General features: G+C 31.3%; 2 protein-coding genes across 10 annotated transcripts in view; one reads left to right on the top strand and one right to left on the bottom strand.

Moving 5' to 3' along the window:
• Positions 1-24,496, bottom strand: part of LOC142323472 (solute carrier family 41 member 1) — a 185,630-nt gene that overhangs the window by 87,963 nt on the left and 73,171 nt on the right. Inside the window, exons 1-2 of one of the 4 annotated variants that reach the window (XM_075363142.1) lie at positions 11,477-11,827; positions 6,005-6,084 (exon numbers count right to left, since the gene is read on the bottom strand). The exons of 2 other annotated variants lie outside the window; for them this stretch is intronic. In XM_075363142.1, coding sequence (XP_075219257.1) covers positions 6,005-6,084; positions 11,477-11,509 — 113 coding nt within the window. In that variant the 5' untranslated portion in view covers positions 11,510-11,827. Of the gene's footprint in view, positions 1-6,004; positions 6,085-11,476; positions 11,828-24,496 lie in introns of those variants that run through there. One more of the 4 variants, XM_075363146.1, reaches the window with a different exon arrangement.
• Positions 1-24,496, top strand: part of LOC142323473 (uncharacterized) — a 125,402-nt gene that overhangs the window by 30,789 nt on the left and 70,117 nt on the right. For all 6 annotated transcript variants that reach the window (XM_075363150.1, XM_075363148.1, XM_075363147.1 and 3 more), the window contains exon 2: positions 1,292-1,412. Coding sequence is in view for 3 of the 6 variants with exons in the window: in XM_075363148.1 (XP_075219263.1) it covers positions 1,292-1,412 (121 nt within the window). In the remaining 3 variants the exon portion in view is untranslated. The remainder of the gene's footprint in view (positions 1-1,291; positions 1,413-24,496) is intronic.

Raw genomic sequence — 24,496 nt, 5'->3', positions numbered from 1 at the left:
AAAATATTCAACTAAAGAAAGAAGGAAATCTCGTTTGAAATAAAAAAAAGGAAACTATAGTTTCTTTAAGTTTTTAAATTACATTATGAGCAGGTAAACCGTAAAATAAAATCAGTTTTGAGTGGAGTCGTTTTGAAATTTTCAAAATCGACATCTACAAAACATTTTTTGAAATTTTTTATCAGAAATATCGTAAACCGTTTGTTACCGTAACCGTAATTATACTGTACTGTAACCGTAATTATATTCTGTGTACGTTTTGATCCTAGATATTTTTTAGTAAAATCCATCGTGCGCTTGTAAATCGCTCAAGTGGGGGATGAAATCTCCCGTAAAAATTATCAAAATGTTTACTACAAAAATTATCCAAAATTTTATCGAATTTAAATTTGCCGTATTAACTTTAATCAAAATAAGTCGTGAACAAGAACGTACTGAAAACATAGGAGCGCGCGAATTATGTGTAACTAACATTTACTTGATATCGATCACGATTTTGCAGAAAATCATCCTATCAATTATTTTTTTCGGCCCAATTATTTTATTTCTACTAGAACCCGATGTACAGATAAACTCGTAAATTCGTTTACGGTACGGATGTAACTTGTACGCATTTGCATGCCGGTTTTAAATAAATAAAAATCAAATTTTTATCTCACAAAGAGTCATACAGATCTAACATTCCGTTTAACGACGTAATTGTAACACCGATAATATAGCGACCACCTCCAAAATGTTTTTCATATTCGAAACTCTATCCGCAGTTTTATAGTTTTCAACGGGATTATCTTTTATGGCTTATATATCTTATACATCGTCAGGACTTTTTTACTTCAGCGATGATAATTTTTTCACATCGCTCAGTGAAAAAAATTAATTATAAATGTGTACGAGCGACTTTCTAAACGATTTAGTGCGATAGCGGACCGATCAGTAGCGAATTTTAGTTCCTACTCGCTACTCAGGGAGAAACTACAATACAAATTACTTAGAGAAATCAGTTTTAATCCTACATTTAGAGCGGTTTTTAATATTAAAAAATCGTGGTATATGTTTTTTTTCACCGGCTTGACGCAATATCTTTAGGTTTTTTAATAATTTTTATCGAAATAATATAATTTTATATTATTACTGTCGTTATTTTTTGAAATTTCAATTAGGGTTTATAATTATATCGGTGGATTTTGCTTTAGAACACATAATACTCTTGTTTAAAAATATTATTATATAGAAAAAATAAAATTTTATTCTTTAAACAAAAGTGACGAGCGATTTTTTATTTTTGTTACAGAAAAAGTCATACGATGCCGAAAATTTAAATGAAAGTTTAAAGGTAATTCAACTATTAGAACAGCTAAGATTGTTATCCATACGAGGAAATCTGGAAGGTGTTAAAAGTGCAATTGAACAAGGTATTTCATACAAAATATTTATAATATAAATAATAACCGTAATAATACAAAAGATAATAATTTAGTGAAGGGTAAAAATAAGATCAAGAACAATCGAATCTATTTCTTTCTCAATTAGAAGTCTAAAAGCGACGAATATTAAGTTAATAATAACATAAATAGCTGATTAAGAGTTAAATTTAATTTACTTAAAGGAATTGTATCTATTCCGGTTCCAGTGAATATTATGGACGGGCACCAACAGAAAACAGAAATATTATCTGCGGTCGGATAAAATGAAGGTAACACAGGATAGGCGGCCGGTAAACATAATACATATACTGCAGAAAAATAAGTACCATAAATAGCCGTTTAAGCACTCTTGTGTGCTAGCGGCTGGAAAGACTAGTCTGCCGTTTAAAAATATTTTTTACCGGAACTACTAGACTGTTAGCCAAAATTTTTTTGACGTAGTTAATATAGTACGTAGTTATTATATACTGGGAAACGGCAGATCGGTCATCGCTAGGATCTCTTAAAAGTTACGCGAATGAGAATTCACTTTTTCCGATCAAGAGAAAACTCAGGAGTACGAACCGCCTGTCAGAACGGTCAGAAATCAAATATAAGAAAGTTCATTGATAAATTGAAGTTTTTAGTTTTACATCGTTTCGAAGGGATTTGACACCTATTACTTTTCCACTGAGTTGTAAAAGTAATAGTAATACTTATTTTTTATTATTATTTATTTTATGCTTTTTATTACTGTAATAATTTTATACATATTATTACTATTACTAATAGCCTTTACTAAACGCTTCTATTACAAGCGTTAAGACGATTGTATAAAAAAAAATCGATATATATGTTTAATAATGTCACTAGTAGTTTAGACCGCTATTTAGAGATAGGAATTATTTTCTGGGAACCGTTTTAACACGTATGACAAGTACAAGATTTTCAAGAAATTAAGAAAAGAGGATAATTTTAATGGTTTTTTGTAAAGGCTCGAATACGACTGGCCCCCGTTCGACAACCATTTGTTTTGAAGCTATGATCGGTTTGATAAGGATAATGTCTTTTAATACTATTTTATGATGCTTATTTACGACAATACTAAAATCCATCGTGTGCTTGTAAATCGAACGATGTTTAAGAGGTGATCGGCATGACATAAAACGTACTTTTTCGCTTAAATTTTTAATCTGCTATTCTAGTAAAAGCTGATTTTTACTTCAAACTTTTATGTTTCTATGTGTTAACCTAGCTTGTAACTTTTTAAAACTGCAAAATTTTGTTCATTATTTCATCACCCATACTCTTTTTATCTTTAGTTTTTTGTTATCGCTTTAATTTTTTTTTTTAAATGACGAATGTTTTGTCATTGTTACCGAAAGTTGTTCCCGGTTATTGCTCGATCGAATTTGATCTTAAAATAGTAATTTGATGCGACAAATAAACAAATAAAATATAAAATAAAAACCTTCAGGTCTTTCTCAAGTTTTTGAAAATAAAATCTTTACGAGTATAAATAACTGCTAATATGGACTAGTGTACTGTTGTTTATTTCACATGTAAATTTTTTTTTTGTTTACATTTTTACGCCGCCTATCATTTAATTTCTATTCTTATCTTGTTATGTACGTATTCTGTTTGAAGGGCACGATCATCTTTGTAGTTTATTCGCTATTGTTATTATGTAACTTCCTGCTATGTTTTATTACATATCTCTGACATAATTCCATAAAAATAAAAATATCGACAGTCGTTAAAAATTATACATGTAAAAATCTTTTCTTTCGGCTAGTTGATTTGCTCTCGTTAATCATTATTTTCTTTGAATTGGTTTTGTTTTTTCTTAATAATTGATCAGCTGCTCGTACTTCAACGGTTTTTGAAAAACGATGAGCCTTATCGTGCGGAAACCGAAGCGGTAGTAGAAATAGTTTTGATAAAACAGTATTAGAGTACTAATTCACGTAAATTTAAAATCCGTTTTGAAGTACATATAATTTTACCACTGTCTTTAAATGGAAACACCCTTTCCTTACATTTAGTTTTCTTTTATTTATGTTTCTAAAGCGGGCCGAACAAAACGCTTAAGAAAAATTTATGAAAAACGAAATATAACATTTTATTACGACCTTAAAAACGTTATAAAATTCTCTATTTTCACGATAATAATTTTTATTGGATGTTATATTCCTGTTTAGGTTATGAGTAATTCAACGAATAATTTTCTGATCATAAAAGCTGTGGTGCTGTCGCTTATGGCAGTCGACCAGTATCTCAGAAGTAATTTCCCCGCACAAAGGGATGTGGAAATAAAAGAAAGTAGAGAATAGAATCTTGATTATCTAGATTCAAATTTCCGTTATAAATTTTTACAGACATCGGCCGATGCATTATTATATTTTTTCAATATTTTGTAAATACAAAGTTCAACGGTCTGACTAGATTTCAAGTTCAGAGGCGGATCTCTTCGGCTATCCATCCATCCACCGATTACCGAAGGTTGATCTCAACTAGTCTTAACTGGGAATCGATATTATATTTCCGTGTAAAAAAACGGATCAGATCGGTCTCTTCGTTTGCCTCCGTTAATCTTTTCGTTTTCAGAGATTTCAGCCATTCTACTCGGTTAGGTTATCTTGTTACCCACCGATATCATTCCCTTACCTAAAGGTTCTCTTCGTTTCAGTGGAGAACACCTTACGGACGGGTTAGCTATAGCAGTGTGCTCCTGGAATTACCGTTTACATCGTACGCGACTTATAACTAAGAGTGTAACGAATACTCGCTAAAATTACTCTCATATTTTCCAAGTAAACCACCGGAATACTGTACCAGCGATAAAACTGGGAAGGAATGGTTTTTATTTTTATAATTTTGAAATTAAAGTAAATTAAAATTACAAATAATTATATATTCATAATAAATTCGTATTTTATTATAAAATATATTATGAAAATCTTTAATAAAATGAGATGGAAAATTTTTATTTTAGACCATCTTGCAATTTTTTATACTAGATTTTCTAAACTTTATCCAATAATAAAAAAAGTATTTGATCGACTTAAAATACGATTGTTTAAAATTCCCTTAAGAAATAAGATCGATAAATATTTTTAAAATTTATTGTATTCGCCCTTAACAAAACCAATAAAGGTCGTTTTTTTGGTGAAATTATTAAATCGATGTACAAAATTCTTATCTAAAAAAAATGATAAAACATATATTAACGAACTAAAAAACCGAATGAACGTCGGACACGAACGAGACAAGAGGTTTGGTCGCTCACTCGCATTCGTTTTATTCGGTGAATTCATTTCGAATAACTCGGTTTTAAAAATTGGATATTTTATCTCTGTTTTTCAAACTATATTTCTCAGCGATTGTCAATTAGCAGTTGTTACCGAAAACTAACTCGTAATATATTAACTCTAAAGCGGTAAATGTACTTTCCGTTCGATTCTATTGATGGTTATCAGATAACAAATCAAGAGGGAAATCCCGCGACCGTCATGTTATAAAAATTTACGGGTTCGTAGAATTTTATAGTACAGTCGATCATGTCAGAAATGAGGTCGAAGCAGTATACGGTTTTCAAGCCTATAATTAATTCTTTAGTGCGCATTATTATGCGATTTGTTGTAATTAGATCTTAGCGACGGAATCGTTTGATAGTAGGAAGAATTTTAACATTTAAAATCAGATTATATTAAATATATAATTATACTCGTATATGTAATTCCGTAATAATCTGCAGCGGGGATCAGACTGAACGGTCGTAGTGTAGACAACTCGCGAACAGGAGCGGGTGGTTCTTTAATTTTTGGAGGAAAGCAATTCATTAAAGCTAATAATGGTCAGTAATTTTAAACCGATCGACTTAAAATTACAGACCGGTAAGTGCTTCGGGTTGAGGTTCTTACCGGATAAAAATGTTTTTATTTACATACATTTAAAATAAATATTACGCTTTAGTATCGTCAGTAACAGAGTACGGATGGGATACTAAGGTCGAAGCATCGGGTTTATACTTTTGTATAACGAATACATTTTTGTAATACAAGAACTTAAACCATTTTTAATGTACCTAATTCGTTTCCAGCAGTCAGATGCTCATCGACTTCAACAATAAATAGTATTTACTGTTAGAAATGTTTGCCCGATATGTTTATTCAATTACTTCTTCAAATAATAAAAAAAGTCACATAGCGCTGTATGTATGGTATCACATAAATCACAAAAATATCTATTTCTAGATAGAAGTAGCCTGATTATTAACGTAATAACGATAAATTTTTTTCAGTGTATTCTGATATATTTTTTCTAGTCAACTTTTACTAGTGGTTCCAGTTTTAAACATTTTTCTACAGAAAGATGCCTAACACACCTACTGTATTACTGTATTCTACCTTTACTTGAAGTTTCCGATTAAATGTGTTTATATATATATATATATATATGTATGTGTGTGTGTGTGTGTGTGTGTGTGTGTGTGTGTGTGTGTGTGTGTGTGTGTGTGTGTGTGTGTGTGTGTGTGTGTGTGTGTGTGTGTAATATTTTTAGTTAAAAACATAATTTTATTTAAATTGACATTAACTTACATCGTTCCGGTAATCCAAGCTAAATAAATGGTTTTCAGCGGGTCAAAAAGAACGCGATCCATTGAACTTTCGTACTTCATCTATAAACAAATTCACAGACGGTTGAAAAATATTGTGATTATTATAGGAACTTAGAATTGCAAGCTTGCTATTCAGAAACACCACCGACAGTAAGTAATAAAACTAAAAAAATCAACAAACGCTCGACAAACAAAAATAATTATTAAAAAAAAAAAAAAAAAAAAAAAAATTGTTAGAATCACATAATAACCAGTCCCACGATTATTTAATGACACAATTCTCGGTGAAGCAATCAGAAAGGTATAGACTGCTGTACAGATGTAAAGTGCGTTCTCACAGGTGTGCGAATTTTCCACAGTCTGCATCCTTTACATTATAATCACACTGTAATAATCACGTATCTCTTTGTCATCTTTAGAAAATTTTAATTCGGAATTTAAATTGTGTTATCGTATAATTAATTTGGAGTATTGTCCTTCAATTTCTACCAATTTGATATTGTCCTTTCGATCAAAATTGAAAGTTATATTTTATACAATACTGAGAATCTGAATTTTGTTTTGTAACGATACTCCACGATGGATCGGTCAAATTACAAAATTTGTTCTTAAAAACGAATAAAGAAAGTCTTGTATGGTGAATATTCCAAAATTATTCTTTATTCTTCCGGAAGTTCAAATGGATTTCGATCGAACTCGGAACGGGTCGAACGGTATTTAATAAGTTATAATAGGTTTTAATAAAGTGTAGCGAATTCATCGCGGTTCGGATGAGGAAGTCCAACTTGTCGCGGTTATTTGTATTCGTGGCAGGTGATGTATAAATCAATAAATTTATTATGTAATACATTCCGTTTCACTTATTTTATTTTTAGCCCGTCTAATGTTTTGAATCAGAATAGAAAATAGAATAGAATGTTTTGAGTAGAATCCTTGCGCAGATCTGCGCAAGAAGATCGACTTTTCTTTATTTTATGTTTTATCTTTTTAAAAATAAGATTCTAATCAATCGTCTAACTTGCCCCAATCAAATTTTTTCAAGCTTAAATTGAGTGTAACTCAAGAACGACTCAACCAACTTTCATCAAATTCTCACAACTTCAGATACACTACTAGAGCATATCTAAATTTCAATAAAATTTATCTAGTCGTTTTGGAGATTTTCGAGCCACAAAACTTTACACATAGGCCTAAAATATAAATAAAATAAATAAATAAATATATAAGGAAACCACAATTTAAGTTAAGGGTTTTTCGTACTCCTCATACATCAAAACGTAAAGAAAATTCATTTTCACCCCTACTCACACCATGCGACCGAAAATAATACCTTACTTTTCTTCGAAAAGTCGATAAAATTTTAAACTTTGGTTTCGAACCTTGCATAGTTTACTTGATGTATTAGTGTTGTTATTATAGTTAAACTCATATGATTATTTATTTCACACTGTTTTTTTTTTTTCGTATTAGATCGTAAATAAAAACCGATTTCGAACGAAAGCCACCGTGGGGGCTAATGCTATCGACCGGTAACAGCGATTCACTTGAATTATCGTCATAGACTTCATCCAGTGTAATAAGCGTTGTAAAAAAAAAAAAAAAATGTAATAGAGTTTGCAAGTTAAGATTCAACGCTCTGACCGTTTAATTAAGTCATCATTCGTGTCGTTTTGCCGTTTTTCAAGAGCGATTAACGCAAGCAACGTATTGGCGTGACGTTTTGAAGAAAATCCGGAGAAACGCTTAAAGAAATAATAAACTGTTAATGTTCATTTATAACTATAATTTTTTTATACCATTCACAGTGTTTGAATGGTTAAGACGATTTAAAAAATGGATACGAACGGTCGGATAATTTTCCGCTCGCCGCGCTACAAAAGTGAAAGAACTTGCGCGTAATAATCGATGTTTAAACGGGCGGGAAATAGTGAACGGGGATATAATTTTAATCGGGTCAAACAGTGAAATTCTCAAAAAAGATTAAGGGAGGGGGGTGTTATGCATAGAATTGCTACATAGTGCATGCCACAGTCGATAACAAAATATAAAAAATCATCGTGTTCGGTCAGAAGTGTTAAAAAGGTGTCGACGAAGACGAAATATTTTCAAATAACATTGTAGTAGACGACAAAACCGATTTCAAGGCTAGATATCGAAAATATAGTTGTCTTCCTAACGGATAGGGAAAGGTTCTCGATATATAGGGAAAGGTTCTCAATACTATATTTACTGTAAACTATATTTTTAATCTACGGAATTTTGTAATTTACAGTTTTAAAATTTAAGTAGTAATTTTTGTTTTGTCTTCGAAAATAATGCAGCACAGCTACTCAAAATTATTTAAAACAAGTGAAAATATTTTCTCTAAATTTCTTTTTTCAGTTACTGTGTTTATTATAAAAGATTCATTCGCTTTCAATACGAATAGAATAATAAATATATTATATGCCCGGGTTATAATAGATTATTGTAAGTTTGAAAGTAATAAATAAAAGAATTTTAGGCGGCTCAGAATATTACTGTTTTTTTATTTTTTAAACCGAATATTTTTTGTAACGACGATTAAAATTATAGTAAAGTCTCAATATTTTCATGTAGCCCACTCTCACGATAAAAAAATTTTCTGGATTTTTGATATGGTTAAGCATGATAAAAGATAAATTATACCGTAAAATTTGGTAAGTTTTAGTAAAAAAAATTTCAGAATTTTGAAGAGGCTCCACCGCAGCAAAAGATTGCGCGAGACAGTTTTTTGTAAAGTATGACATCAAAAATTTTTTTGGGAAAGAATTCTTAACGGTGAAATTAAGATAACGACTTCAGTAGAGAAAATTTGTCAAAATTTCAAATCGAGCTTTCTTTCTCCTATTGGCGAAACCTTTTTGAGGTTTATTCACTCGGAGTGCACTTACGAAATAATTTCAACGGAAAATACAAGCGAACGAAACTAGAGACTACATTCGAAGGAATTATTTTTTCGTAATTTTAAGCCGGATTCTACTTTTAGTCACTGATACAAGAGCGATGTTTTAGCTGTCAGATTCTAACCCAAAATGTGTTATAGAATTTTGGATCGCATACCTATGAGACGATTATATTTTTGCTAATTGCAGTGAGAGAACCGATTGCAGCCCGTACATAAAATTTTATGAAAAAGATTAAACATTGAAACTTTAAATACTACTAAATTTAATTGCTTTTAAGCAGTGCGTATGAGAACCTAATACAAAATACAAATGTGTAAAAATAGTTTATAAATAATTTTTGAAGAAAAAATGGAGCGAAAATCGATCATCTTATTTATTTTTACAGTATTAAAAATAACGAGTAAAAATACGTTTAATCTGGGATTTTAATGATATATCATTAGCGGTATTGCTACCGAGGATAAGCTTACTTTTACACGAAATTATCTCTATTTATGTATATATTTGCTTTAAACTGAGATTAAACGGCCTTTATTCAATAATTAAATAATAATACAGTCATTCTAATAACATGGACTATTAAAATATCATAATCCCAATTTGTTACTATAAAATACGACTCGATGCTGAGAACATACCGATTCCAGTCGAAAAAAAAATCTTAAAAAGGTAAATTGAAGCACTAATCTATTTCTGTTTTCTTCGAATAATTATTTATTTACGAGCTGAGATACCATTATTATAAAGACAAGAAACTAATAAAAATTCCGAAAAACTGTTTAAATTTGATTAATGCAAATTGTTGATTTTTTCTAAAATCCATTCTGAGCGTGTAATTCTGTATATGTACTAGTCGAGATCCGTTCAAAAAGCAGCCGAACCTTTGCTAAATAAATTTTTAGCGTCTATTTTCCCAAATAGACGCTTATAATAGACGATAGTTATAATAGCTCCCGCTATTATAACTATCAAAATAGTCTCCTTCACTGTCGATACCGTTATCCCGCGCTGTTTCCGCTTTAATACCTTTAAATCTCAGTACCGTTTACTCGCTTTAATACTCAGAGGAATTTTATTTATCTTCTTGATCGTGTCGAATCTTCATACTTTCAGAACGGCTTGAGTTTATGAACCAAAAAGGTATGTTGAAACCCATCCGGTTTTGGCATACCGAAAAGAACAGTCGTTACATTTTTTGAACAAAACTTTCGAATGAACGACGGTGAATGCGAGAAAATGAAACATAAACTACATTGAACAAAAAAATGCCCCGCATTCTAACCAGAAAATAAGTTGTTTTAATCTCGATCGAAGAAACTGCGGGCATCGGAGAAAAGTATAGTTTACGAAATCTAACAGTTATACACGGAGGAAAGATCCGACGGGCGGCATGACAGGGAGGCCTGTTTGAGTATATGGACACTCCCCTGAGCTGTATTATACTTAATTGTGGGTCCGGCCCAGGGGAGAGGGGGTAAAAACAGTGATGCTAGTGGAAATAAATTTGTCTAGATTTTTCAGATTTCCACAGGATTTTATGGATCGTCCAGTTTCAAGAATATTATACGTAAAAATATTTTGAAATCACTTTTTAAAAAATATATTATTATTAATAACATTAATATTAGTATCGATGTCGGAACGATTGTGATCTTACGCGTTTATCCAAAGTATTGTCGATAGTTACGCAAGATTTTACGTGTTATTTTTCACCTATAAGGAAGTTAAATGAGCTGTTTTTGTTTTAATTAAAAAGAGATCTGTGGGAATTAATTTAATGAAAGTTTCTGACCTTAAATTGATTGTCGATAAGACTTATCATTTTATGCATGTAAGACCTAAAAACAAGTACAGTTTCCCGAGGTATTACCTGGCATGATTTTCGAGGTATTCTCTGATTTATCACCGGGCACATTCATAAAGAAAAGATACAGAAATGAGGCCGACATCTAGTGGTATCGCTTGAATCCACGATTTACTTTATTTCGATATAAAATTAGATTTTTATTTTAATTATCGAAATGTATATAAGGAATATTTATTATTTTTTATAATAATTTAAATTATTTAATATGCAACAGTTATTTCTTATTAATTATGAAAGTTGTGAGCTGTGGATACGGTTTAACGACATAATATAGAAAGTTTTTTTTTATTTTATTATTTTGCTTAATACGATTTATCTTCGAAGATATAAATCAAATCTAAAACACGAACTATTCTAAAGAATCGACAGACAGCGTTCTTAAATCATTCCGATGAAAAAATAATTAAGAACGATAAAAATTAAGCTGTCTATCACTATTTTTTTTTGCAGTTATATCATCCATTGTAGTCTTATGAAAATCGCTAGTGCGGATAAAATATTCTATTATCGCGGTCAATATCACCGATTAGAACGTATAAACTTAAAGATGCGTATATATTTTTAATTTTATGAATCAACTTTACTGATTTAATAACTCCATTGATAGCTTAAAAAATATGATGCATTTGTAAAAATATACAGATTAAAATTTACTTACCGAAACGTTCCGTACATCGTAAAAACAGTACATTTAAAACGCACAGCCGAAAAACAAACAAAATTCTTTTATAGATTACATTTTGAATCGAACTAACCCACGGAACCCTTCTTTAACAAGGCTAAAAATCGATCGTTTAATAACATCATTTATTTCTCGGTTTCTGAGAGAAGACCGTGACGACCTTTTACTGAATTCAGTCCATCTCAAACTAAAGGCCGTATCTATCTGTTTATTTGCGGTTGTGTAACGTTGTACCGAGATATTTAGAGTCGAATTAGTTTTCTGATAACAATTCATCGAGATTACATGAAGGAATAATAATTTATATTACTTCCCCGATCGTTCTTCCCTTTTAATATTTATTTATTTAACTCGCAAATAGAACTTTTGTTCGACCTAAAAATATATATTTATATAATTAATTATACAAGATAATAAGCGACAATTAATTAAGCAGCATTATCCAGATCAGGCCTGTTTTATCTATGTAATTCTCACCGTTACAGTTCAACGGAATTTTATCAGGCGGTTTATAAACGTATCGAGTTGATTTTTTTTTTTTTGATGAAAGGCAACGATTTACCCATTCATCGTGTATAAAAGCATCGATTCGGTCAGCAAGTATTTCTTCCGATAAAATTTGCGCATTAAATCCACTTAATCTGTTCAAATTCCGGATATAATTCGTGTTAGGATCGCGTAGGGATCGTAATTAGTAATTCTTTGTCGTTCACCCTAAAAGAATATTTTGTTTTATTACTATCACTTGTATCATTTATAGAAAAATAACAGATAAAGGTTTCACTGAACCTTTACTTCCTTGTCTTAATATAAATATAATCTTTTACCGGTTTTAAATATCATTTTTCACCTTTCTACAGTAGTTTTTTTTGTTTACTCGTTTTATTAGATAACAAAATAAGAATGAAAATAATATTATTTTACCGGTAAAATTATTTCAATACTTTATAGAATTAGGTGATCAAATTTTTCCGAATTAAATATTTTCTTTAAAAATAAATTTTTCGAAAATATCTATTTTCTTCCACGGTAAAATTACTTTTTTTAAATCATTTATTTCTGTTGCAATAAAGGTCGAATATTATTCCTTAACCTTCTCGTTAATAAAGAAATAATTCTAGTCGATATGGTAAAAATAATTTAAATTTATAAAACTTCAACTTTTCAAAAGGTTTCAACATTTTTCATTTTTGAAAGATTTTTACTTCGGAAAAAATAATTAATATGGTTTTACAGTTTTTCCGGTATTATTTTTTGGCGAGCAATTACCCCTGTACAAGTAGAATGTCTATTATAAGTTAAAAAGTTCTTCGAGTGAAAAGAGTAGTATTTTCTTTGACTAGAGGGAAACCAGCACGTGGAGAAATAAAAAAAATCCAAGGGAGTAATTATTTGACCGACAGCAACACGTTCTTTCCACTGCGTACTACAACAGCGAGGAAGTACAAAAGTATGATTATTTACTCGGCACAAACGCTTCATACATCAATGCAGGCAGTATCGTAACAGTATTTATCTTGCATCAGCTATTAGAACTCTGATGTGACCCTAAACGTACTTGTACCGTGCAGTTTAGTTATCTATTTCTTACTCGGTTGTTTAGTTAATTCAAACTTTAAAGTGTGTCTTATTGAACGATTTGTATTACACCGCGATTTTATAAAAATATAATTTATTGCATTTTTCATCGCTTCGTGTAATTTAATGTATTTTTTATTTAGATAAAAATTTTATTGTATAACAGTTAATGACTATTTAGATAAGCGTATATTATTATCTGAACTATCAAATGCTACATAAGGTACCGAATAGAAATATTGAATTTTATAAATTTTTTGAAAAATTATTTAAGACAAAATATTTCCTTTAACATTATTCAAGGTGCTTATAAAAACCATTACAAGAATTCAGGGGACGGTTTCCCACAACGAAATAAAGAAAAAACTATACATCAATATATGTCCGGAAACGCGCTTAGTTTACCGGCTATCCGCCATTTTCTATTTTTAATATAAAAATTTATTCTCAGGAATGGTTAATCGTATCGAGTTGAAATCTCGTATAATGCTAGGGTACTTAGAGTTTACTTGTATGAAAATAATGAACTTGATCTCTCAATCCATTTCAAAATGGCGGCCATGTAAACATTTTATAATATCTTTGCAACTGCTGGTTTATTTAAATCTATTAAATTAATGTTATCGTGTAATAAATTATAATAATTTAATAATATTGAAAATATTACAATATAATATATTGAAAGTATGAGAATACTACAATAATAAATAATATTAATATTGAAAAATAATTTGCATTGCAGGTTTTTCGTTTAATGAACAGACACTGGATATTAAACAAACTATTTTTTTTTTAATTAAAATTTATTTAACAATAATAAATTATCGTATCAAATAATAAAATAAACTACAGCAGCTGTTCAAAATGGCGGCCCTCATTCAAAATACGTGCATCCAGGCGTTTGTTCATCGACACCGGACTCTTTCAAAGATGCCAGGGATCTGACAATCCTCTCAATCCCATTTAGAATTCTTGGAGAAATTCTTTTATGGTATCATCCGGGGTGTGTATACAAGTGTCGGTCCCATACGAACCCATAAGAACGGCCCCATAAGAAAAGGTCAAGAGGATTGAGATCAGGAGACTTGACAGGCCGTACTGCTGAGCCTGTTCGACCGATCCATCTATTTGTAAACGCTTCATTTAGGTGATGTCGAACTTGTTATCTGTAATAAGCGGAGCCTCATCCAGCATGAACCGCATTTTGTTGCGTATGTTTAATAGCAATCTTCAAATAAAGGTGGAAGATCAGCCGTCAAGAAATGTAATATATTTTACCATTAAGCGTATCAGGTAAAAAACAAACAAATAAATGATCACCCAGAATACCAACCCATACGTTTACAGAAAACTGATATCGGTGAGGGTTCTCTGAAATGACTTCAGGGTTTTCAATTACCACATGTGCGTGTTATCGATGTTAAGAATGGCCGCTCCTGCAAATTTTCCTTCATCGGTAACGGAAATATCATACAAAAAAATTCGATTAGTACGTTTTCGGATAAGCCTCTGGAATAGCCGAACACAGTGAGTACAATCTCAAGGTAGAATAGCTTGTACTAGCTGCCTAGTTGATTGGCATGGAGTTGCTGCCCAAGCAAAATCTTCCAAACTGTTTCATTACTAACATTGATCTCCAAGGATAGTTTTCTAGTACCTTTTTCGGGATGTGATTTCATCTCATACATTCTCCTTAAATTCGGGTGTACATATTGAACGTGGTCCTGATTTACTACGTTTTTCTGAATGTAAGCTTTCTTTGTCTCTGAGCCGTGTATAATTGCATGAAAACATCGGGTGAGAAGGTAATACTCGATTGGGAAAGTGTTCCTGATGCAGCCGTCTCGCCTCAAGAGTTTTACAACGTGAGAAACCATACGTTAAATGCATATCAGCCATTTCTTAATTAGTATAAATATGATTCACATTACCTGCTGTGGTGAATAATAATATTACAATATTTTATTGTAATATTTTCAATATTTTTAAATTATTATTATTTATTACATGATAACATTAATAAAATTATTCCAGTTGAGATCGTGTCGAGTTGTTTCATTTTATTCGGGAAGAAATGAAAACTGGTTTTTTAATCTAAAGTGACTCACTTCAAGAATTTTTGTTAAACCTTTAATATTTATGAACAGATTTAAATTAATAAGATGTCATTTTCTTTGTCATAAAACTCTTAATATTTTTTAAAAACATAACATTTAAATAAACCAGCGGTTGTAAAGATATTAACAATTAAAGAGGTTAAATGGCCGCCATTTTTAAATGAATTGAGAGATCAGGTTCATTATTTTTATACAAGTAAACCTCTAGGTACCCTAGAAGTATAAAAAATTTCAGCTCGAAACGATTAAACCGTTCCTGAGGAATAAATTTTTATGTTAAAATCACAAACTGGCGGATAGCCGGTAAACTAAGCGTATCCAGACATATGTTGGTAAAAAGTTTTTTTCTTTATTTCGATGTGGGGTACCATCCCCTGAATTCTTATAACTATTTTCATAAACACTCTATAGAAAAATAAATAATATTGGGCGACAGATTAACTCCGTTTAACGTTAGTTTTTAAGCCGTTTTTATTGACTGTTTCTTATTTTGATTAGTTAAGTTTATATCTTATTATAAATTGTGCGTGTAATCGTTTTTCAACTATTTTTTTTCTTTTGTGATATACCAGAATTCTTCATATTTAAAAAATTTCTGTACAATAAATACGAAGTGTTTTTTTTTTATGTCTTTCTTTCGTCTGATTAACATTATTCATCTTTCACCTTATTTCTCCGCAGAGGAAATATTCAGAATGGAAACTCCATCTATTTAACTGAAGGTGTTATCAAATATTTTCATCTTTTATACGTTATTTTACGATAAGAATTGATAGTTTTGGCCTAAAATGTCTTGATGGTTTGAATCAAAATTCCATTATATTCATTTATAAAATTTACCAAATATTTATGATGTTTGTGCAGTTAAATATACAGAGTGTATCACGAAATTTTCCCAGGAATTTCATAACCTATTCTACTCATGAAAATAATAGAAAAAATTCATATAAGCATATGTCCTAAAATGCTTCGTTTGCGAGTTACGGCTAGTGAAATATTTCTCTCGAGTTTCAGCTACCTCGGTAAAATCTTCTAAAATTTTTAGGACGTTAATTACGGAGCAGAATTAGTGATTTTGTATAGTTTTTGACCAAAAAATCTAGTGAAATAGGTCCCAGAACCGTATCTGCAGTAGTTTTTAAGAAATCTTTGGTGAAAACCAATAAATTGAAGTAAAAAACCCTTTTTTATGATTGCCGTACAATAACGTTGTTAAACGAATAATAAGCATATAAAACTTTTAAATAAAACTTCTAGAGAATTTAATTTTGAACAAAATGGTATAAGATAAGTTGAATAAAGCGAAGAAAGTTAGAAAATTTCGAATTTTATTTAGAAACAGTACGTTAATACATTTGTCAGAAAAGTACTTATTTAATGTAAACAAAAACCAAATAAACCAGTACATATAATGCACTTTGGTCTAACGTACTATTTCTAAATAAAATTAAAATTTTTCTAACTTTTTTTGTTTTATTCTACTTATCTTATATCATTTTGTTCAGAATTAAATTCTCTACAAGTTTTATTTAAAATTTTTATGTGTTTATTATTCATTTAACAACGTTATTGTACGCCAATCATAAAAAAAGAGTTTTTTACCCCAATTTATTGGTTTTCACCAAATACTTCTTAAAAACTACTGCAGATACGGTTCTGTGACTAATCTTATTCGATTTTTCAAGTAAAACCCCATAAAAATTCAATAATTCTGCTCCTTAATTAACGTACTAAAAATTTCAGTACGACCTCACTTCACCAAGATAGCTGAAATCCGAGCGTAATCTTTCACTAGCCGTAACTCGCAAACGAAGCATTTTAGGTAAAAATGGCCTTACGCTATCGTACAACACTATCTCTGGTGGTTAGCCGTATGACCTTCAAAAAAAGGTCCAAGGTCATATGTGTGACTACATATTTCAGTGTAAAATTTTCTGCTCTTTTCATTGGTGGCGTCAAAAAAAGGTCATTCCATTTTAAAAAGCGGTGTTAATCTTGAAATAAGGTCAAGTTCAAAATGAAATCTAAGGTCACCAATAGTTGTCCCTCTCCAATCTAAGTAACTTTTTTATTGGTCATTTTTTTGTATGTGCATAGTTCACGTGAAATTCGCCTGGGGCGATTAGAATGAAATACTCTATAATCTATATAGTTAACTAGTCTACATTTTTTTTAAATGTGATTGTTTTTATGGAAAATAAAGTTAAAAATTATGTATGCCTACTCAGTTTCGTTTTTTTTTTTAATTTTTAAAGAAAAGCAGATAATAAAATTTATTTTTTTAATAGCTTTAAAAGGTATTCATTTTACACAAAATTGTCATTGAAGTTAAATTAAAGCTGATAAAAGCTTGATCTTTTTTTTACGGAGATTGTAAAAGAAGTAAACGTTGTGAATAAAATTGTCTTGAATAATAATAATTAATCATTTTATACATTGAAATCGAAATCGATCGTATAGAACTATTACGATAAATTTTATTTGTATAATGTAGAGAAAAAACGGCTTCTTTTACTCTTTTTTTATACCTCGTAATAACTATTCAACCCGTGATTCTTGGTAAACATAGGAAGACTCAATGAACCTTAAAGAGAGAAGAATATGTTTTGAGTTATCAGAGCGAGCGGTTTTAATATTCCAATAAAAAAAAATATCAGAGTTACGTAACCGATTATGATTATAAAAAAAAAATAACCTTAAACAAAATCTGAACTTCTACAAAATGTAGTTGTCGAATTTCTATTTTAATGTCATATTTTTATTCACTGACTTGAGAGAAAACACGGCAGTAAACCTGATGTTAAAAAAAAAATTCTGCCGGGTTGTTATTTAGATCGACAGTTTTTAACCCTCGAATTCTTGTTATGAAAAAGTTCATCGACAGCGAGCTAAAAGAATATTTTCTCATCGATATCTGTTAGAACAGGAAAAAATTCTTCTCAAAGTGTAAACTATTTATTTTTCATAATAATTTGCTTTCTGACATTTAATAATCGTGAAAACGTATAAATTCATTCGTTATTTGGCACCTTGTTATGATAAAAGATTGAGTGTAAAAGTGAACTACTTCGCTCGGATTGAAAAAAACTAGTCGAGATAATGTATTTCAGCTTTGTTTTTTTATAAAAGACGATCCTGAATTAAAGATCATTTTAAAAGTTTTAAAACGCTGTGCTGATTTTATTTAGATAATCCAAACAAAATTTAACTTGTACTAAAACTTCATCGCCCTGGAATTCGTTTCTTATTTAGTAGATAGTTTACTCTTTTTATCGCGATAACAGAAATTGAATAGATAAATATTTTTTTCATTCTGACAGACACCACCTACCGACCTAGACCCGAGTATGAAGTAGAACAGTCGGCTAGAAAAGTGGGGGATGCAGCAGAACGGTTTGAAATGGATCGGAAAGAGAACAAAAGCTTAAATTAGCAAAAAAAACTACTGACTAAATAAAAGAAGCCGATACAAAGAAAAAACCGATCAAAAATTTGACGGCATCAATATATAAGGAAACAAATATGAAAGGCTATTCTAAAATCCAGGTAATATATTACTATTTGCCTTACTTATGTAGTGAATGCCTTTCCATCGAGATTGAAGAAACCAATTCTTTCATAAATTATACAAATTACAAAACGGAAGTTATTAAAACGATCTTTTGTTTTTATTACAACAAAAAAAGTCATTCCTCTTAATTGAAACGTGCGTAACATTCTCGATTAGATAATACGCGAATTCTCTTGGAAATGATCGAATCTAACGGATTACATATCCGAGCCCGTTACTATTACTGAGCGGCTATCTCACTAGTACATTGTAAAAATTTGTTACCGACTAAAATTTTTTTTTCATTGTACAACTTCGATCTGATACTATTCTCCTCCATTCCTCTTTGTTCGATACTGATCACTGAATCTCAGTGTTTGTACTATATCCTACATACTTAATTTTGTGTTTCATGTATTCCGATCTTTTTCTTTTTTACAGCTTTTACCGAATGTCTCTTAATATATGGCCGGACAACCCAATTCAACTCTTTATAAGATGCCAAAAATTGTTCTTGTTTTAAGATGAAGAAGTCTTAAAAGACTTTATTTTTATATTATAAACGCACCTGGTTTCAACATCCTTCTGTAACATCGCATATCAAAGGTCTCCTTTGTGTTTTTCCTGCCATTTCACTTACTATAAAACGCTACACGACAAGACAAATATTTGGAATGGAATGGAATGCAAATGTGGCGGGAGTTTCGCAAATTCTTCTTTCGAATCACAGAGCCTGGACAGTGTCCCTTGCTGCTGTATGATTCTGTAATCGGGCGTGTTTAAGGGTTTATTTTAATGACGGGTCTAAGTTTTAAGTTTTACTAAATTTTATGGACGGATTTAAGATTAGCATTCCATATCCGTTTGGACCAGCGTTCTCAAACCCATTTCTGGGTCCGACCGCGGGAGGCTAGGCTTTTAAAACCCGTGCCCCCGACGTAATTCCCCTTCAGACCGAGCGACAAATATTTAAAATGATTATTTCAATATCGTATACCCCTGTTTAGGTAATAGCATTCTTACATCCTTTTTTTTTAAGAAAGCTCTCCTTGTTTATGGCAGTTTTCTTTTAATGCCTCTCTTACTTGACAAATCCTTTATAATTTTTTTAACCGGACAACAAAATTCTGAAGTTCAGATATATTACGTTCATCTTACTTAATATAATAATTCCTCTTAACTTCGTTTATAACGCATTTCATTGCATGAATCTTTACTATTATTTATTAATAGAGCGCTTCAATTTCAACAATTTTTTTCTCCTTGAGGTTGAAAAAATTTCTCCGTGAAATTTGTTCTTCCATTCCTGAATCGGTGATCAGTAAGAGTTGAAAAGCGATCGGGTCAGGATACACATACTTTCTCACTCGTTCACAACTCGTTTTGCCATCTCCTACTCTTATAACTATCAGCTGATCATTTTACAGTGTGAATGATTATTTTTTTCCTTAAAAACGAAAATTCAGTTTGATCTTTCTTAAAATTTTAAACTTTTTATTTAATTTTACATTATCAATGTCTTCTTCAGATCTATTAGGTTATTCTTTTGGAACTTAACCGGTGTTCATCTAATATACTTTCCACCAAGCATTCGTCCGTGAGCTGTCCTAGTAAATATTTACAATACATCAAATTTTAGACTGATAATTCGGTTTATCAATAATAAAAATTTATCAGTCCAAAATCTCCTCTCCTGTCCTTATTGTTTTACTAACTCCTCGTCCATCTTTTTGATCGTTACTTCGTAAACTGCATTTCATTATAAGTAAATAGTGTCCGGAATTAGTATTTGAAGCTTTATATGTCCTAAAAATCATAATTTGGTTTCATAATCCCTTTTTAAACACTACATTATTTATCTTGTACCTTTTTGTTTCCTCAATCTACTCGTGGGTATCTTCTTTAATGATTTTTATGAAAGGGCTATTTTTTTACGTATAACGTAAAACATCATTATACTGGTTTAAAAAAAAAAAAAATTAGTGAATGCAAATAAAAATCTATGCTAAATACTTATCAAAATAAACTAGAACGCAATAAAATACTAAAAAAAAACCATTTATAAAAAGAGTACTTAATTTCTAAAATTAGATGATCATTTTGATTGCTGAATCAACATCGATAGACAGTGAAGAAACGAAAAAAAATAATAAATGAAAACCGAAGAAATAATAACAAATAAACAAAACTTACTGTAAATTGACATTTATCGTTATTTATTATTCTTTGTCAGTTATTTAATTTATCTTCTTTTTTTAATATATTTTCTCAATTTCTACTGATGATGTTTTGTTTAACAATCAAAATGCCCATGCAGTTTTAAATTTCTAGTAACATATTTGCAAATTATTTTTGTGCCTTTTGTTTACCGATTTTGAAGATATGAAGAAAACATTTCCTTGGAAAACTGAGTTACATTTTTCGATACCTTTCCGTTGTGCAGTACTAAAAGTTTCAAATATGTTAGTTTCAAATTTGTTTTTCAGGCTGTATCGACAATCGATTAATTGGTGCCCACCTCAGCTGTTAAAAAGATTGTTGGTACTTCTTTGTCACAGATGCCGATCCATTTCGTTAGCACTTGCCAACAAAACGTATGAATGTGGCTGTTCGTTTCTCAAGGTTTTGCACGAGGGTTGTTTCGACTTATTTCCTTGCAAGCGATTATGATCTTTTTCTTTTTCCTGTTTTTTTTCCTGTTTAGCCTCCGGGAATTGCCGTTCAGGTATTACTTCCGAGGATGAATTAGGATGATATATATGAGTGTAAATGAAGTGTAGTCTTGTACGGTCTCAGTTCGACTATTCCTGGGATATGTGGTTAATTAAAACCCACCACCAAAGAACGCTGGTATCCACGATCTAGTAACCAAATCCGTATAAAAGTAACTCACACAGCGCCTTTAGAAGTAACAGCGTTCGCCTTTACAAGAACGAACGCTGGAACTCTCGACTTCCAAATCAGCTGATTTGGGAAGATGCGTTCACCACTAGACCAACCCGGTGGGTTAACCGATTATGGTCTATGATACAAAATCCTTACGGCTTTGTTTAGGTGTACTTTTCCTTCCCTGACAGTACCCCACCCCACCGCAAATATCGCTGGTACCTATCCGCGACTATTAATTTGAATCTTTCCTTATTCGCAACTAACCATCATACTATTCCTCTTTCCGTTATCCGCAATCCGGAAGATGGCTTGTAGCCAGTAACGAGCATTCAGCTTACAGTACAGGACAAAATAATACAACAGTGTCCGAGCTAAAGGTATTCAAGCGTTACGGCCTATATTTAGAAAACCAGTCGCCGTAATCTCTTAAACGTAGACTCGGTTGACAGGAAATATCTCCAAGATTTGTTTTGTATACTCCCAAGATCAGCGGAATAGGCATGCGCAGGCAAACCGACTCGCAATGCAGACTTGTGTCTCGAGACAGGACGGTGAGGAGCCACGAACTCGCCACGCGCGTATTTCAAATTCAACTTCTAATAAAGAAATGACGACTTGAACGTGAATTAAATTGACGGCTTTTTGTTTATAATTTTAACATTTAAATAATTATTAATTATTCATAATTTTTAGTTATACTTATTTATGAACAAATTATTTACAATTATTTTTGAATAAAAAATAAATATTTGATTAATTATAAATGTATTATTTCGATTATTTTTTTATTATTTCATTAACCCTTTCACCCAATACATTTTTCTGATAGTCCATTTTCGACGAAAATTTGTGCCAATAGATTTTTTGATTCGCTTATTACGAATCTTAAATTAGTTTTTCAAAATTCAAAATGGTGGGCAAAAAAATGCATTGTTTTTTATGAAATTCGTTATACAAGGGTTTTTCAAGTCGTATATTACGAATTTTATATTCGTTTTTCAAAATTCAAAATGGCGGACAAAAATCAATAAAATTTTGTTATTTATTTCATTAATAATTATTAATCTATTAGGACGTTGAAAAGTTCTCGTTACCCAGCATTAAATTCTAATTAAAAACAGCGAAAACTTTTTCGGCCTAATAGAATTACGAATTATTTTTTTTTAACCGTGTAATTGAGATCAAATTTTTTTATTAAAAACTTTCATCAAATTAAAAATTAAAAGATTAAATATGATTTTTGAGAGACCAATTACGTTTGACAAAAGATTTTTGAAAAAAAAAATAGTTTCCATTGCAATGTTGAGTATGTAGAAAGAAATATCGTCAAAATTTAATTTTTTATTATCGTTTCCCCACCACTTGAATGAAGTAGATAATACATTTATAATTAATCAAGTATTTATTTTTTTATTCAAAAATAATTGTAAATAATTTGTTCATAAATAAGTAAAACTAAAAATTATGAATAAGTAATAATTATTTAAATGTTAAAATTATAAACAAAAAGCCGTCAATTTAATTCACGTTCAAGTCGTCATTTCTTTATTAGAAGTTGAATTTGAAATACGCGCGTGGCGAGTTCGTGGCTCCTCACCGTCCTGTCTCGAGACACAAGTACAATGCAGTAGTAGTCAGTCGAGATGTGACCCCACAACAGAAGAGTCAGTGTGTGCTTTGGTCAGTGGATTTTCAATCAGTTATGCGTGTTCAACGGCGTGTATGAACTGAATGGAATATATCTTCTCCTACATCCAACTCTATTCGTCAGTGGGATACGACATTAAGAGAGAGTGGAAGCTTGATTTCACAAACTGGAAATCATCCAAAGGTTTCAGTTAGTGACGAGACTGTGGTTCGTATAGGCGAGCTAGTTACTAACTGTAAATTCCTCTTTCCACTCTTCGCGACATTGTTCACAAGCGGCTCCATTTACAAGCGTACAAGTTACCGCTACTTCATCACATTAAGCCAAATGATCACCCCCTACGATATTAGTTTGCCGCAGAGTTACTGCACCGTATCGAAAACAACTCTTGATACGATATTTATTGATGAGGCAACCTTATATATATGTGGGAAACTTAACAGACACAATTGTCGAATTTTGGATACTGAAAACTCCTAAACAGTAATGGAAAATGAAAGGGATTACAACTACATTGCGAGTCGGCTTGCCTGCGTTGCGTATTCCGCTGACCTTGAGAGTATACTATACAGAACAAATCTTGTAGATACTTCCTGTCGATTGAGCCTCTATCTTTTTCCTGTTTAGCCTCCGGTAACTACCGTTTAGATAATTCTTCAGAGGATGAATGAGGATGATATGTATGAGTGTAAATGAAGTGTAGTCTTGTACATTCTCAGTTCGACCATTCCTGAGATGTGTGGTTAATTGAAACCCAACCACCAAAGAACACCGGTATCCACGATCTAGTAATCAAGTCCGTGTAAAAATAACTGGCTTTACTAGGACTTGAACGCTGGAACTCTCGGCTTCCAAATCAGCTGATTTGGGAAGACGCGTTCACCACTAGACCAACCCGGTGGGTTCCTGTCGATTGAGCCTACGTTTAAAAGACTACGATGACTCATTATTTTTGGATACCTTTAGCCCGGACTGTATATAAACCGAATAAAAAATAATCGGATCCCTAGGTCCTTTTGACATACTACGGGATTTACAATAAATTCTAACTCGATAAAGATAAAATCATTAGTTAACATAGATAAACCGTACACAGTGTACATACAACCTGGTGCGCATCCAAGACACTCGTGCACGAATCCCATATCCCGCATCAGGTCGAGGATACGGCACTTCATCCAGCGAACGCCAGTGAAATTCGCTGGTCGTGCATC

Source organism: Lycorma delicatula, chromosome 4, assembly GCF_047948215.1.
Source record: "Lycorma delicatula isolate Av1 chromosome 4, ASM4794821v1, whole genome shotgun sequence".
NCBI classification, from domain to species: Eukaryota; Metazoa; Arthropoda; class Insecta; order Hemiptera; family Fulgoridae; genus Lycorma; species Lycorma delicatula.
This window is presented reverse-complemented; position numbering and strand designations above follow the sequence as displayed.